Below are 18359 nucleotides of genomic sequence, written 5' to 3' on the forward strand. Positions count from 1 at the left end.
TCGGCTGATTTTATCCACTTGTAATTCAAAACGGGAACACACAGAACAATATGGTGAATGGTATATATATATATATATATATATATAACAAACTAACACTTAATTGGTATTAAAACACGTGGATATATAATATTCATTATCAGCTGAATTTTTTATACTTAAATTATTAAATTTTTATCAGCTAAAAGATTATTATATTCTTAAAATTTGTAAAAAGCACACGTATTGAAAGATATATATAACATTTTGATTGAAAAATATAAATATGATAATTTCAAAAGAAAATTTTCAAGAAACTTATCTACACTTTTGTTGATGAATGAGAATGGAGGTGGCATCACATCGAGTACATTATGGAACATTGTTAAACCGCAATTCGACTAACTATTTATATTTGCTATATTTGAAAGATAACTCAAATTCTAAATCTTAAATTCAAACTAAAACAGGATTAAATATCATTTAAATTTAAACAAAGTATACTTACGTTACTCAATCTATTTTTAAGATAAACGTTAATATCATTTAAATATCATTAACTTATGTTGACTTTAAATGTTAATTTTTGATGCACAAATTACTAAGATAAAATAAATAAGTCTAAATTTAATTATGATCAGTTTATTTCTCCCATCTTCAATTAATTGAGGTCACTTAAATAATTCATTTATGTCCGGCAAGGTGATTCTACGTGAGACAAATAAAATTATTATAATTAATCATACTTAAATCAAAGAATTATTTATTTAAAATAAAATAATCAATCATACAGTTCTTAATAAATGCAGGAAGTGTTTTTTCTTTTCTTTTTAATAATATAAAACGAGAATGAGAGATGTTTGTATAAAGTTTTGACAAGTATATGCACAATTTGTGCTAATTCTATTGATATTCTTGCCAACGCACGTTATCACTTATCATCAATATACATGATGAGACATTTCTGCAGTTTAAGTTGATCACAATGAAACATCCGTAACCAATAGCTACGATTCAATCCAACAAAATAGTTAATTTAAGCACACTTTGGCATAACCATACTCAAAAATAAAATAAAACTAGAGATAAATATTATCCCACTCGATTTTGGCAAATACTGCTTCTGTTAATAAAAGTTCTTGATGATTTATCTTCCATGACTTTAGAGCCAGATATGCATTATTCGACCGTGAGTGGAAATCAATCAATAACAGTTTTTTGGATAAAGAATGAATCACTTAATTACATCATATAACATTTAAATTTAAAGGAGTACAATAGTGTATTTTGTGATGACTTTTTTTCTATTAATGTTTATGTTGTTTTATAAAAGAAATATTAAATGAAAAAATAAACACATAATTATTATGTTAAGAAACTTCAGTCTAATTCAATTTCAAAAACTAGCTCTTATAGTCAACGTGAGATATTTTGTTAAAATTACAATATAAATTATTTCAAAGATAATATAAATGGGTCAGATAGATTCATATCAACTCTGTGTTCTGTGAAGTTTAATGTAACAGCTAAAATTTAAAAATATTTGGATAATATAGTTTCAGCTATGTTACGAAGCATTTTAGCATGACTGTGAATTTATTTGGATACAATAATAAATGAAAAAAGAAATTAAACAAAATTAAGAGAAATATTATTTCATTAAAAAAAATTTGTATTACTTACAATTTTTTGTATAATTTTATTTTCAATATAGAATTTTAGAGACGCTTTTGAGAAAAAAATATTTTTAAAAACTATTTACTAAAGTATAATTTTTTTATCACTTTGAGATAAAGTGTCAGTGAAAACTCTCTCAAATTGGTAATTTTGTAATATTTTGTAATAAATAATTTTAGAAAATACTCTTATTTGATGAAAGGCCCATTATAGTAAATAATATTTATAAATTAGACAAAAAAAAATATGATAATAAAAGATAATGAAATATTATGAGCATCTACATATTGATTAGTCAAAAAAAATAATCTAATATACAATTTTTTGTTTTTTTCCTCTAAAAATTTTGTTTGAGAATTAATTTTTTGAGGAAAAAAAAAGGAAGAAAAAGATTTATGTGATTGATTTATATATTTGTTTTTTAATATTTACATGAGAGATAGAGAATTGATAAATCTTCTAAAACTTTCTTAATTTTTTATTTTTAAGTTTTTTTAATTTTTAATATTTTGTGTTAACTTTCAATTTTTTTCTTTTTCTTTTCTTCTCTCGTCCTTCACATTTTTCAAATCATTTTTTTCTCTCTTCATACTTTCAAACAGTCGAAGCCTTATATTTTAATACCAATTGTTCGAAAAAAAAAAAACTTTCACATGTTTGGTACTTGAAAGCAAGTTTTGCCTATGTCCATATATTTACAATAATTTTTTATTTTTTTTTTGCATTATGTGTTGTTAGTGTAGCAATTGTGAGTGAAAAATGTCCTCATTGAATAGGGATGGACAAGTAAAAACAAAAACCCTGTTGATTGATAAAGGGAGGATCTTACTAAAATTAAGTTTTTAGAAGAATGAAAAAAAAACTTTTAACATAGTGAAAAAATTGTCGAATTTTGAACGATAGGTATATTATGTTGATATATAGACACTGTTTACATAAATATTAGGTTAAAAAAAAAAATGAAGATAGGGGTAATAAATTCTTATAAATGTGAAGATTTAGCAAAGATAAATTTTATGATACACATGATTTTTCAAGGATCATTTATTATTTTATGTATTTTTATTTTTTAAAATTATTGAGTAATATCAAAAATTTTGTTTACATTAAAATTTTCTTTCCATTTTAAAAAATATTAGCTTGTCAATATGGTCACTTTCAAATTATTTTATATGAAAATTTTCTTTTCATCTCAAATGTCAATTACTTGTAAAATAAAATATTTTTTTATTTTTTAAAATTTGATCTCCTATTTTCAATTTGAACCATTTATATTATTTATGTATATATTTCTTATAATTTTAAATATTTTTATTTAAAAATTTTGCCAAAATTTAATGCCGGTGCATTATAAAAATACTTTCTATATATAGTCTTGTTTACTCAAATCTTAAGGATTTAATGTTCAAATTGCAAACGATAAAAACTACTTGTTTGGAAATTATAGACAAAAAATGTCCATTCCCTGACCCAATGTAAGTGACTAGCTTCATAAAGAAACATTGGGTTTCAAACACGAAAGAAATGTACATAAATCACTTGGAAAACATTTTCAACTATCTTAATATACTTAGCTAAGCACGCATTCTTATCACACAAATTATTGTTGGCATGTTTGGCCGTAAAAAAGAAAGTTTTGCTTTCAAGGACATGTTTATGGTCGGATATCATTACATGGGTATGTCCTCAGCTCTAACTATGGTTCTGTAACCATATCTAGTAATGAGCACAGATTATGAAACAATGCAAATTTACCTCCATAATATTTAAGAGATGTACTCTAATTAGCCCTTTATTAATGTCACCGTCCAGCCATTGAAGTTGGTCTTGTTTTCTTGTAGAATCATGGATAATATTCACTATATATGATGACCCATATGCAGTGTTTCAAAATCACAATTGAACATCATAAATAAGTTATTGTAAAACATTAAAACAAACTTTGTATTGTAATAATTTTAATGATTATGTGATAAAAAAAACAAAAAGAAAAATTGAAAAGATCTGAACTCATTTTATGCCGTGATAGTATATCTTTGATTAGGATGGTATTATATACTAGTATGAACATAGAAGTTATTTGTTTCAAGGTTTACCTCTCTATTATGGTTACAAAATATTCTCATATTGCTTCAAATTTTGAAAACTTATATTCTGTCATGCATTTTTTTTTTATCACATTCTTATCCTTTCACTCCCGTAGGAATTATTCATTCTCGTATGAATGATTGAAGTTTAATAAATGGATTGTGGGTAGTCATAATGGATAGTGGAATGAAAAAAAAAACGAAAATTTATTTATATTTAGAGATATTTTTGTTTGATATTCCTGAAAATAAATTTTTAAACTATATAAAAAATACCAAATATAGACATATAAAAGATCTTAAAGAATAATATTTTTAGGAAAAACATTCCCACAAATCTTATTCACAGAATGAAAAATCCTACCCTAAAACAAATGCAACCATATAATTTAATGTTTTTTATTCTGATGACGTTGAAGGTACATTGATTTATTTATTAATTACAACACAATGCACCTCAAGGCTCAAGCTGTGTCTACTACTTTTACCTTCACATTGAACTTGTAGCTATAGCGTTTGACACAAAACATGAGGTAGACAAGATTGAGAGCACCTAACCCTGCAATGAGGTGGTAATAATAATCCAATCTACCAGCATTGATGTCATCGTTCAGCCAATCTGTTCTACCTAGTTTTTGCGTCACTTTGTGCACAATGTCCACCACCAAGGTGCCAATGTAATTTGAGAAAGCCAACACAAGAAATTGCAATGAATTACCAATACTTTTCATTTTCTCTGGTGATTCACTATTGTAGAACTGAATGTGTCCAACAATGGTAAACACTTCACAAAATCCTAGTAGGACATATTGTGGCACTAGCCACATGGCAGAAATGGAGGTAGTTCCATCAAGTGCAATTCCATGTGACATAGCCACACCCCTTCTTTTCCCCTCCACCAAGCCAGCAGTTACCATTGTAAAAATTGAAAAAATGTTACCAACTATTATCTTTTGAAGGCTTGTGAGCCCTTCCTCATGTTTGGTGATTTTTGCTAGAGCTGGTTGCACAAAGAGTTCATAGCATGGGAGCCATATACCAATGGTGATTAAGGATGCTACACCAAATGATGCAGCAGGAATTTCAAAGTGGGGTCCAAGGTGCCTATCCATTTTCATGGCCTGAGATATGGGAAATGTGCTTTGTTGTGCATTGGGTATCAAACAGACGATACCAGAAGCCCAAATTGGCAGCATTTTAATCAAACATTTGACTTCCTCAACTTGTTGAATGCTGCAAAGTCTCCATGAGTTTGTTACCTGACCTTGTGCATCAACTTCAGTGTCTTGGATCAGAGCAGCTTTGTTTAAGCACCTATGCAAAAATCAAATTGGTTCTTAGTTCTCACATAGCTACCAAAAAGTTTGTCCTTAATTAGACAAATAATGATATTTTCCCTATATTCTCTGTAATACTTTTGTATAACTTTTTTTTACAATTATTAAAGATAAAAAGTAAAAGAAAAAAATGAGATAAGAAAAATAATTTGTAAAAAATTAAGGGTGTAAAAAAAATTAATCTAATTAAATGATGAATAAATAGAGTTACATTACCTGAGTTGTTTGGTTAGAGGCATCTTGAGTGTTTCATCATCTTCAAGTGGGGGATCATAGTAAGCACTTTCCTCTTCTTTTGATGGATTTTGGTGGTGATGCTTCTTATAAGCTGCAACAAACACTTGTGCAATACTAGAAAATATGCTCCCCTCTGCTGGAACATAAACATAAACTCTTGTTCCAACAAAAAAGATGATAATTGCACACATCATTAGCAGACTTAGTGTGCCAAAACCCAAGGACCAGTTTTTGTTTTGGAGGTAAACTACTGCTGTCATGCTGATTAACTGGACCACTGTTTGTGCAGTGAAGTACCAACTAAAGAAGCTGCTCACTCATTTCCTTCCTTCAGGGGAAGTTGTGTCAAATTGATCAATGGCAAAGGGAATAGTGCATGGTTTAATTCCACCTGTGCCTAGAGCCATCCAACATAGGCCAATAATTAAGATGGCAAGCTGAGTGCTTGTGGGGGACACACAATCTTGCTGAGGAGAAGTGCAACTTGGAGGATGAAATTGTGGCACCCAAGCTGTTAGTGTTAGTATCAACATTCCCTAATCAATCACCAATCCATGGATTAATTTGTGCTCAGCCATATAAAGAATGCAGTATCAATCTATGAATCACTTAATCTAAAATATAAGACACCAAAATGTTACGTGTACGCACATCCACACATAATTTTGTATAATGATAAACATTACAAGAAAATATTAAGAGATGCACATATACACGTATATAAATTTGTATAATGATAAACCTCGCAAAAGATATTAACAGATATTATTTTGCAATTTAAGCACTCAGTTTACTTTTTAAAAAAATCTCAAAATAAGAGGATGAAATTATATAGTAAAAAAAGGAATATTTATCTTTTCAAATTAACATAATAAGTTTTATATTTTTTTTTATGACAATAAGCCTTAAAAAAATAAGAAACGTTATTTTCATAATAACTTTTATAATGTTTTAAGTAAACCTTTTTAAATTAAAAGATAAATATTTTTTTAATAATACTAACACGCATTTATTCTTATTAAAGTGTCTATTCAAGTATCTGACCAAAACAGAAGTATTGACTCCAGAGTGTCTAAACCAACTCGAAATAATTTTATAATTAAATATCTTGTGTTGTGTTGAGGTTAAAATTTTACCCTGCACGGATATAATAAGATTCTAGTTCTAGTATTTAACAAAGAAGAAAATTATTCCTAAGACGAAAAAGAAACTTTCAATAAATAATTTGTAGTTTTGGTTAGTTAAATTTAAATTTAATTGTTTATTGTGTCCTTCTCATTTAGACTGTGTAATTTTGTTTTTTATTTTTATTTTTTCTCATTAAATAAGTACATGTTTTAGAGAGTTTAAATCCAGAGGAATAATCTTTCGTTTTTAAAAATTTCTCTCAAGAAAGCAATTATTTTAAAAATAAATTGAACTAAACATACAGTAAGTCCTTTTATTCTCCAATTCTCGTAAATTAATTTGTGAATTAATGGTGAGTAAAGTGAAATTCCCCAAACCAGAGAGAAGCTAAATTTAATCCTAATTAGAACAAAACTCAGATTAAATAAAGCTGTAATATTTGGTACATGAATGAGCGATTCTATCTTGGGTTCACAGAATAAGGAGGAGAGTACATATACCAGAAGTGTTCCAAATGATGCCATAGCAATGGTTTTGAATTTTCCTAAACAGGCATCAGCGAGAGCAGCACCAATAACTGGTATGCAATTGCTCACTCCATTCCATATGCCAATAACATTTGAAGCAGAAACCTGACCCAAGTTGAAGACTTGCAACAAATACACCATGAAATTTGCTGTCATGCCAAATGTTGCTGTTCTCTCAATTGTCTCATTTCCTGCAAAACCATATAATTAGCTCAACTTGATAACAAATAGCCAATAATTTTATACATTCATAAATGCAAATATTTTATATTCATAAAGAGAGAGACCTAAGATGTAGGGAATGGCCTTCCATCCGGGCTTTCTCTGATTTTCTTTTGCATTTGAGGTATCCAAATCATCTTCTTCTTCTGAATTTCTTGAATTCCAACATCTGCTACTGGTGGACCAAAGAGATCTTCTATCTTTTCTCTTGTTCTCCTCCATCAATCTTAATCCAGATATCCTTGTGTGTTTTTAACTTATATATGTCCTTTCATTCTTATATTTACCAATACTTGTTTTAATAAACTTCATTTTATTGGATAATTATCAGTTTTTTTTTTCAGCTTATAAAAAAATTATTGTTAATATAACACTTCGTCATTGAATGACGGTGTAAAAAAAATTGAGTTTCATATAAGATAATTTATTATACAATACACGTTAAAAAAATTAAATAATAATTTCTTGTCAGCGTTTTGAGAGATAATTTTTAAAAAGAGATATTTATTATTTAAAATTAATGGTTACCAAAAGTGTCGAAGCAACAGTGAAGCAGGGGACCTGAAAAGCAGGGGTGGGGCATGCATATATGCATTAAAGTCAGGAATGAAAAAAAGGAAAAAAGAAAGAGAAAGGTATAATTTATTTATAATATTTAATATTATCAATGTATTTAATTATACAATATTTTATAAAATTTATTAAAAATACTATACATAAATTTTGATTGTATTTTCTTAAATACATATTAAAAAGTGATATAATAAATAATATAAAACATTATGTTTGAATTCTCATTTTATATTCTTAAAGATGAAGTAACTTTTTTATAAACAAAATATTTTTTTCACGTTTTATCGTAATCATATTTGTTTCTATTTCATTATGCGACATATGTTTACAAAATAAATTTATATTTTTCAATCAATTATATAATCAAATATAATTTTATATTTTATTAGAATTTAATCTTATTTAATTAATGTGAAACATAAAAAATGTTTACAAATAATATTAATTAAAAAATATTATATCACTTAAATTAATATTAAAAATTTATATTTAAAAATTTAAAAATATTTATTTTTGTATTTCTATTGTTAATAAAATAAATTTTTAAAATATATATTTTATCACATTTTTCTACAATTATATAGTTGTATAATAAAAAGAATAATTATTAATAAAATCAACACTCATTCAATTTACTGTTAATACTCGTACTCCCGTAACTAGAAGGGAATCCATATGATCTTCTCTTTCAATTATACTCTATCTTTATACATAAAATTAAGATTGAAATAAATAATTTTCGTTAAATATCTTAAAATATTGTTTAGTTATAATGTTAAAAGAATTAGATATAATAATTTATTATGTTTTAGGTTTAACTTTTTGTTAAATTAACAAAATTTGTGATACATAGTATTTAAATAGTTTAACGTCACTACATGCTTATTTGAAAATTTACATAAAATACTGCTAAGTATGTGTAGAATTTGATGTAAAAAAAAGAAATAAAAAAGAGATGTAATGGTGTAATTTATAGTAGTATAAAAAATTTAGTTCCAGAAGAATATTATTATCTTCGATAACGATGTATTAAATGTTAGTGAAATATTTTATTCTATTAAATATCTTTCTTGAAAGTGACTCGTGGCAGTACTTTTGAAAAACTTAATTTTGTATGTGATTTGAATTAATAATTCTTGATATGTAATGTATGATTATTTTTATTTACTTATTAAAAATTAAAATTACCAAAATAAAAGTATTAAATATTAAGTGTATTTTTATGAAAATAATAAAAAATTAAATATATTTTACAGAGTTACATTTTTGTAAGATTTATATTAATTTTTATTTTGGTATTTAATTTTTCAAAATTCAACATTTTAATTTTTCATAAGTTTTACACAATAATTAGTCTAATTAAAATGTTGTGATGAGTTCAATTTTTGTAAAATCATATTAATAAAAGATATTAAAAAAAATCACAAAAATATTAGAATAAAAAATTACCTTCTTCATTATTTTACAAAATTTTGTTAAACTCTTCCTGATCATATTATATTGTTGAGATTAAATTTGTTACATAAAATAAAGACCATGTAAGAACATTGTTGAAGTTGAGATAAATCCTATTATGATATATTAAAAGCTAGCAGTAAATTAATTCACAACTATCATGAAAAATTTGTAGTTAGTTTTTACTCCAAACTTAGAGTATCTAGTTTGTGATCCAAAAGAACATTCGAATCATATGGATTGAAAGTAACTTAAAAAAAGTCATTAATCTTTTTTTCATGTTCATCCTCCTTCTCCACCCTATGCATCCTTTAGTATGTAATAATAGAAATTCTCTTAGAAACATTAGTTTTGTTAGGCTTACTCATACATAAAAAGAAGCAAACTAATGTACTCATACACTTGCTAAAATAGGTCTTACCTCCCTCTTCCTTTACTCCCATCTTAAACTTGGATGCTTGTAATTTGTGGTTCTTTAGAGTTTTTTTGCGTTTTGAGTTGCTAAGCCCATTTTCTAGAAAAAATAAAGTCTTATTATGATATTTAATATATATATATATATATATATATATATATAAAGAACTAAATTAGATAATTTTAAAGATGTTAACATGTTACTTTTTATACATAAGTGTTAATACTTTCTTCGTCTATTAATATCTTCTTAAAGTAAAATTTAACTATCTAAGCAAATTTTTATTAAAATATTTATTATAATAAAAATATATTTTTTAATGATAAAATTATTATTATTAATTTTTTAATTTTTAATTTTAAATATTGAAGTTAGGAAAATTGTTACGACCCTTTTTTATTTTTTAAGAATTGATGACATTTAGCATTACCATTTCTAATTCACTTATCCATTTATTGGATATTATATACATGAATCCTTAACATTCACATCAACAAAATAATGAAGTTCCTTAGATATTTTCATATAAAACCAAAATTTACATAAATTTATATATTTACAACAAATTGATTAAGTAAGGAATTCAAAATACAAGTGTTAGACATATAATTATATTCCTTGGCAAATTAGTAACCCAACAGTCTAGACTTAATGCTCAAAATCTAGACTAACAAAATGATTATCATGATCTTCCAAAATGTTAACTCCAATGTCTCTCAGTCAAATCTTCCAGTTTGAGAAGTAGATGCATTCCCTGTAACTTCTGCTCATGTATCATCGTACGATCATTGCAGTACACATACCAACACAATAAGATGCAAGGGTGAGCTTATAAAATTTACAATCATAATATAGAATATGAATATGTAAAGCGTATTAAACAACTAACATATTTTACAACATTCAACACAACAGATTCAATGAATTGATGCAGCATGCTCAGCCTATTCTCAGCTCAACTAATGCAAATGCAACGATTCAGTTTCATCTGGTTTCACAGCTTAAGTAATCTAGAGAAACTATTTTTCGGTCTAGGAATGACTCATCTCGATATCTGGATTTAGACACAGCACAACTCAACATCCTAATAAGCTCGAGAATGATTATGATGTAGCACAGTGAGATTAACATATTACAGCACAACAAATTTTATTTTTTCAGCTTCAGCGATACAACAAGATATACAATTTCATCTAGTTTCAACAACTCAGCTATATATATGTATTTTCACAGCAAAACCTAACATTTTAATACACAACACACAATGAGACTAAATAGCTCAAATTATTAATTAAATATTCCAGCATATATTAGTACTTTCAGTTTATATATCATAACATTCCAGCATGTTATATACATCACAACATTTTAGCACAATATATTCTATCACGACTTTCTAAACACTCATCACATAACAGAGAAATATACTTGACTATACAGGCTTTCGATCCTAGCCCAATGTTAACTCATACAGCTCACTATTTTTAGCTAGAATGATACATTTTATATAAACATCTCGGTCTCTACTAAATAAACTAGATCAAATTAGGTAAGCTCCCATTACTTAGAATGAATTTTCTTTAGATAAACTCCTAGTAAGTCACGAAGGAATAGATTAAGCGTTTGGGTATGGAATATGGTTCAAACGGCTCAAATCTATTCAAAATGACATGGTATAAGTCACTTGAGAAAGAGAGAGAAGAAACAAAGTAAAAACTGAAAACTGAGCTCCGAGAATTCACCTAAATCTCAATGAGATAAAAGATCTCGCTTTGATTGGAAAGAAATTTAACTTTGAAAAAGGTTTTTTATAAGGAGAAAAAGTGAGAGAACAGAGAGAAAATGAGAGAGAGGAGCTGTCTGGTGAGAAAAATAAAGTTTCTGGGCACTGAGGCCCCTTAAATATCCCTCCAGCCCGCACGCTCTCGCTTAAGCGAGCTAATTCTCACTTGAGCAAGATCTGCCCTCACTTGGGCGAGCTCACTCTCATCTGGGTGAGAAAATCAGACAGTGAAACATTTCAGATTTCTAATATTCTCGCTTGAGCAAGCAACACGTCGCTTGACGAGCTACATCTCGCCTTGGGGAGTAGCATTCTTGCTTAGGCGAGATTGCGTCCAAAGAGTTACATATTAATCCTGTGACTTCTCGCTTGAGTACCTCTTACTTGAGCGAAGTCACCTCTTGCCTGAGCGAGATTCCTTCTCTCTTGGGCGAAGTTACAGCTAAGACAATCCTATCTGTTCTCGCTTGAGCGAGATTGATCTCGCTTAAGTGAGACACCCTGCACCTAGACTTTAAATTTCTCTCCCGAGTTAAAGACTACCAATTCTTAAGTATACTTTCTAAATTATCCTGATACTTAGCACACTTAATAATCATTTTCCAACTAACGCTGTACTTTACAGTCAACAACATCATTACACAGTATAACAACTGCCCTGCTCCTCATCTGACAATTACATAACCTTTATATTCCATATTCCAACATATAAACAATTCACATAATTCAAGTCTACACAACCCTAATCAATAGGTATAATAATAAATACACATGATTACACCAATCTTACAAAAATCATTTCTCATTTTAAAAGCACAATTTCTTGTTAATATTGTATAAAACTTTAGTATGAATTTAACCTCAAAACAATAAAGACTTTGCTATAAATTATAAAAAATATTTATATTTATTAATATTATTTTTGATAAAGAATTTAAAAATTATAACCACCTGATAAATAATATTAACTTATTAAAAGCAGTTACTTTTTTTCTTCTAAAAAACACACTTCATTCTAAAATGAAATTTTTTTTTGATAAATAATAATTATATATTAAAAATATCAATCATCAATTACTGTAATATATACTTAAAATCAAAGTAGAGTAAAAACTAAATTTTGGAGAGCTAAAAATTATTTAATATTAAAATATAACCATCGAAAAAAATAGGTTTTAAAAAAAGTCGAAAGATAGGTTTCAAATAAAACTAAAATACTTTCTAATAGTTTAAAAATCTTCAATCTTAAAATTTTGTTTTAGCCCTAGACAGACATTGTATCACCTTAAGGAAAATTCAAAAAATATATTTGTAAAAAGACCAATAAAAACAGTACACACTCAAGACTAGGGTCATATCAAATATAAAGAAGATTCCTCCTGTCCTGAACATGAGAGAATTGAACCTAATTAAGAATTGAACTTAATTACACAAATTATATCACAATCTATCTTTGGCAGAAAAATGCAGTTCCCTTAAAAGTCCATAAACATTGTCACATTTTAACCTGCCTATTATAATAAAGTACACATTGCTGCTGACACATTAATGCATGCTTATGTCCTCTCTGATCTTCCAATGATCTTGTACCTATAGCGACGAGCACAGTACATGAAACACATCAAATTCATCATTGTCACTGCTGCTATGATGTAATAAAAGTTCTCCAATTTTCCCTTGTTGATATCACTGTCCAGCCAATCAGGTTCCCCTTGCTTACCACTAAAATTGTGAATGACGTTCACCATAAAGGTGCTAAGGTAATTTGCACCTGCTGTTTGAAGAGAGACCAAAGAATTGCCAATGCTTCTCATCTTATCTGGGGATTCCTTGTTGAAAAACTCAACATGTCCAAGAATAGAAAAGGCTTGAGTAAGGCCTAGAATCATGAACTGAGGAGCTAGCCACATTATAGACATGGGTGCAACCCCATCAGAGCCTCCTTGTGAAATGGCCAAACCCCTTCTCTTTTGTTCCACTAACCCTGAAACAATTGATGCTACAATTCCAAAAACATGTCCAAATCCAATCCTTTGAAGGGTTGTTAAACCCCCTTCTTGCTTTGTGATTTTGGCAAGTAAAGGAGAGAGGACTCGATCATAGAATGCAATGGCTCCCACTAATGTTAGCATAGACACTATGATGATTGAGCCTGCGGGAATCTCAAAGTTCTGTCCCAAGTGCCTATCCATTTTCAAGGCTTCTGATATTGGAAAAATATTCAATTGCGCTATTGCAATGTATGCTACAGTACCCGTTACCCATATTGGCATGATTTTAAGCAAGCATTTCAATTCTTCAACTTGTTGGACGCTGCAAAGTCTCCAAGGATCACCGTTTGACCCATCATCTTTCAATTCATTCTCCATCACAAAAGCCGCTTTGTTTAAGCACCTAAGGAAATTAATAAAAATCGAACATATATATAAAACCAACTAACCAAGTGCATGTATAAGCTGACATCTCTCTCTCTCACACACACACACTCACTCAATTTTTCCTTTATATATATATATATATATATATATATAAATTATTTTTTTAATAAGACTTTTACTATTTCCATTTATGATAAATGTATAAAATATTTAAGAATTAAGTTGAGATAGAAAATATTGTTAAAAGGTATTAAATATACCTTGTTAAATATTTTTAATTATTTAAAAGATAAGTGTTCGATGAATTTATGTTTTTATATAATAATTTTTTATATTTATTTTAATACGTATGATGCATCCATATGGATACTCAAACTTAAATCCTCTCGAACTAGTTCGACCATTTAATAGTAAAAAGAGACACTCACTTGTTTCATATTTCTATTTCTTTTTATTATATAACTAAAGGAAAGAATCTTAACTTGCCTTAGAAAAAATGTTTTTTAATGGGGGCTCTTTGGAAACCAGTCAACATTTATTATAGAGATATTGCTCACCTAAACTCTTTTGTAAGAGGCAGCTTTGGTTCACCATCTATTTCAAGTGACGGGTCATAGAAAGCACCTTCAATATTGTCCTCCTCAGCTGGAAGATGAAGGTGGCGCTTGCGTTTAGCTGCAACTAGCACTTGTGCTATCCTTGAAAATATGCTTCCCTCGGGAGGCACATAGGCATAAACTTTGGTGCCAGCAAAGAAAAAGATCATTGAAATGAACATGAACATTGTGGGCAAGCTAAAACCAAGAGCCCAACTATAAGAATCCTGAATTTTAACCACAAGAGTTACATTAATCAACATAAGCAGAATCTGTATGCCGTAGTACATGTTGTAGAAGCTTCTGGTTCCTTGTCTTCCTTCAACTGTGGTCAAATCAAATTGGTCAATGGCGAAAGGAATGCTGCATGGACTGATTCCACCAGTGCCAATGGCTAACCAGAAAAAACCCAAAAGCAAAACACCCAGTTGGAAATTAGTGTGCCCAATGCACACACCAAGTTGTTGTTGCTCAGGTGTGCATGGCGAGGGATGAAGTTGTGTCACGCTCGCTGTCAACGTTATTATTATCATACCCTGATCAAATATTAGTAAAATTTCAGCAATGCTAATCTATGTCTGAACATAAGTTTAAATTTATAATTTAAAGATAAATTGAATCAAAAGGTTATTGTTATATATTATCGATGCTTCACCCATAAAATTAAAGTAAGGAACGAACTTCGATTATTAGCAATAGTATTCTAATTTTACACAGGAAGAGATATTGCATTTTTTTTTCCCCTACTAATCATATCCATTGAATTGAGGGACGGAGTCACAATATGTAAGAAAACGATTATAAATAAAGAAAACTTAACATATATAATTACATATTTAAATAATAAAATTATAGATTGTTTTTTACATAAAAATTAGAGTATATGCACACCCTTGAATCCATCCCTGATTAAAGTTTACTTTTGTTTTGAAATTATATACATCGTCGTCGATCTAGTGTTATTACCCTGATATTTGACATCAAATTGAAGCATTGATATATAAATATATTATTGTATTCAATGTACTCAGTCTTTATTAAGACGTTATTTTTGTATTGGACCCATATATAATAACTGAATAAAAAATAAATGGTAGAAATTTTCCAAATTAAAACATACCGCGAGATTAGCAAAGGATCCTATGACAATTGTTAAAAATTTTCCCAAATAAGCGTCGGCAAGAAAGGCACCAATGACTGGCAGAACATTGGAGACAGCACCCCAAGTGTTTAAAATATTTGAAGCAAACACCTGATCCATGTTATATACTCGCATCAAGTACACCATGAAATTTGTTTGTATTCCAAATTTTGCCAATTTCTCAACTGTTTCATTCCCTACACAGTAAAGATAGATTGATCAATTTCAAAAATCATAACAAATTAACAAAGTTTAGAGACCAACCTATAATGTATGGCATTGCCTTCCATCCTGGCTTATTTGACTGTGTCTCCGGCTCTGAAATTTGAACAAGGCTTTCATCATCCAGCAGTTTCTTTTGAAGTGATGACCTTGAATTGTGTTTTGTGTTACGAAATGAACTGATCAGTGAGCACATCCGTTTGAGAGTGGATTCCCTGCAGTCCAAAAAATGGTAGCACAGAATTAATTTCTACCATTAATTGTTAAGACATTAAAAATTTAATAAAATATAATATATATTTTTTTATCAAACCCATTAAAGTTAAATGGATTGGTTGAATTTGTGCATGAAAAGGCATTAATCAAGTTACCGGTGGTGGTGGTGAGGATTCATCGTCGCAGATTTGCAGCTGGAAGCTGCTCAGGGTTGTAGATCGTCCCTAACTAGAGCCCCATTCTCACCACATAGGGGAAAACTTTTCTGTCTGATTTACCCAAAACATACACTCAATCTGGATATATTTAAACACACACCCAATAAAATTAAAGATCACGTGTCATTTGGCCTCAGTAATAAACGGATATTCCTAGTCATTTGAATATTTTTAATAGTTTTTCTAATTCCTTTTATAAAAATTTTAAAAATAAAGACTTGTTTTAGAATATATTAATTATTACATTTTTTATGCACTCTTATTTATTTTAAAATTTATATTAACGAGACACTTATTAATTATACTTATAAATGGATGTATTTATTTATTTAATATATGACTTATCAATTTGACCATTTATTTCTATAAACAATTTTAGAATATACTGTAAATTTATAATGTATAATTATTTTTTATTAGTTTGGATGTGTCTATTGTCACTCTTAGTAATTACTGTCACTTTTATTTAAATAAATTTTGTGTAAAATATTTTTTTTCTTATAATTATATTAATAATATAAATATTTTAAATAAAAATGATAATAACACATAAGAGTGACATTAGATACTTCTTGTTGATTTTGATGAATTATTTATTTATTAAAAAGATACAATAAAAGGAAGCTTTATTAAGTTTATGAACGTCAAGACATGAATGAATTTTCGTAATTTTAATTTTATATCTCACTTGTTTAGTTAAAAAGATGCATGTTGATATTATTATCTGTTTCTTTAGTTAAATAGACAACTTTAGTATTGATTATTTGCTTTTAACAAAATAGATTAATTTTTATTTTATTTTTTGTGATTGAAGCCAATGTAAACGACTGAAATTGGCTCATTGCATCTCAGCATGACAACTAAATATTACAAAATTCATATATGTGATACTTTTTTGGTTAATTTTTGTAAGTTAAATTAAACATTGACTAATGTATATCCTCTGCCAAAAATATTTTGACAAATAATCTTATTTTAAAGGAAAAAAAAAAGGAACAAATCAATGTTGTGATGATATGTGCCATATACTTGAATTAGATATTATAATTCATTAGATTAGCATAAAATAGAACTTTTGAAAGTAGTCTCATATTTTTAAATGTCCTGGTAAGAAATATTAAATAAATTTGATTAAAATATATTTACACTAATTAATAAAAAATATTACAAACTAATTAATAACCTTCCTTTTTACAAAGAAAGGAATGTTGATTACAAAAGAAAATTTTAATATTCAAAGCTTAAATGTGTCATTTGACTAATATATATATATATATTTTGGAAGGCTACAATTATTTTCAAGGGATTTTAAAATAGAAATATTTATAACAATCATTTCTTAATGTAGACAAAGAATAATGATTCATTGAATCCAATCCATCAATTGATATAATAATTTATTAATCTAGAAAATAATTGATTAAATTCATAAAAATATTATTTGGAATAATAATAATAATAATAATGCAAGTTTGGTAATTAATTAATTAGAATATATAAATTAAAAAATTCAATCAACCTCGTCTTTTAAAAAAATTACAATTATTAATGGTCAAATTTTCAATAAAAGTAAGCACATAAAAAAATTAACAACGAAGATGTAGGATGTGTTTGATTAAATTAATGGATAAGTTAATTAAAAGTTCTGGTTTAAAAGTGAAATTTAAAAGCATGAGTCAGTAATTATATAGATAATGGATGAACGGGTTGATAGATGTAAGAATTTACTTTTAAAAGCACGAGACAGTAATTTAAAATTTTGTAATTGTATACTTTTAAATAATATAAAATTTTACAAAATATTTTTTTAAAATTATTTATCACCTTTCAAAAATTAAGATCATAGTATTTTAAATTTTATCTCATTTATAAATATTTTTATTAAATAAAATGAGAGAATATACAAAAGTATTTTGATTATAGATGATTTTATATCATGAAAATGAGGCTTGATATTTTTTAAAATAAAAATATCAATAAAAAAGTAATTAATTTTGATAATTTTAAATAAATATTTTGACAAGTAACTTTGGCAGTAGATGTGATAAATAAAAAGAAATTACAAAAAATATTAAAAACAATGAAAGTATTTTCAACTAATAGCTGAAAATTAAAAATGTTAATTAAAATTACGTTTAAAAAAAAATATCTTCATTTTCACTACTTTA

General features: G+C 27.5%; 1 protein-coding gene and 1 pseudogene across 1 annotated transcript; both read right to left on the bottom strand.

Annotated features, from left to right (window-relative positions):
• Positions 1–4207: 4207 nt before the first annotated feature.
• LOC113870385 (protein NRT1/ PTR FAMILY 2.13-like) lies at positions 4208–5656 on the bottom strand. Its single transcript, XM_027506981.1, has 2 exons — positions 5297–5656; positions 4208–5057 (listed from the first exon to the last, which is right to left on the bottom strand). The coding sequence occupies exons 1-2, from the start codon at positions 5575–5577 to the stop codon at positions 4208–4210; spliced, it is 1131 nt and encodes a 376-aa protein (XP_027362782.1). The 5' UTR covers positions 5578–5656.
• Positions 5657–12976: 7320 nt separating this feature from the next.
• On the bottom strand, positions 12977–16151 carry LOC113870386 (annotated as a pseudogene).
• Between the last annotated feature and the right edge of the window lie 2208 nt (positions 16152–18359).

The sequence above is a fragment of the Abrus precatorius genome, unplaced genomic scaffold (genome assembly GCF_003935025.1).
Source record: "Abrus precatorius isolate BTA unplaced genomic scaffold, Abrus_2018 Scaffold6, whole genome shotgun sequence".
Classification (NCBI taxonomy): domain Eukaryota; kingdom Viridiplantae; phylum Streptophyta; class Magnoliopsida; order Fabales; family Fabaceae; genus Abrus; species Abrus precatorius.

Coding starts and splice junctions, on each gene's coding strand:
- LOC113870385 (XM_027506981.1), bottom strand. CDS start 5,577: ATGACAGCAGTAGTTTACCTCCAAAACAAAAACTGGTCCTTGGGTTTT. Junction 5,058..5,296: donor CCTCTAACCAAACAACTCAG/GTAATGTAACTC, acceptor ATTTTTGCATAG/GTGCTTAAACAAAGCTGCTC.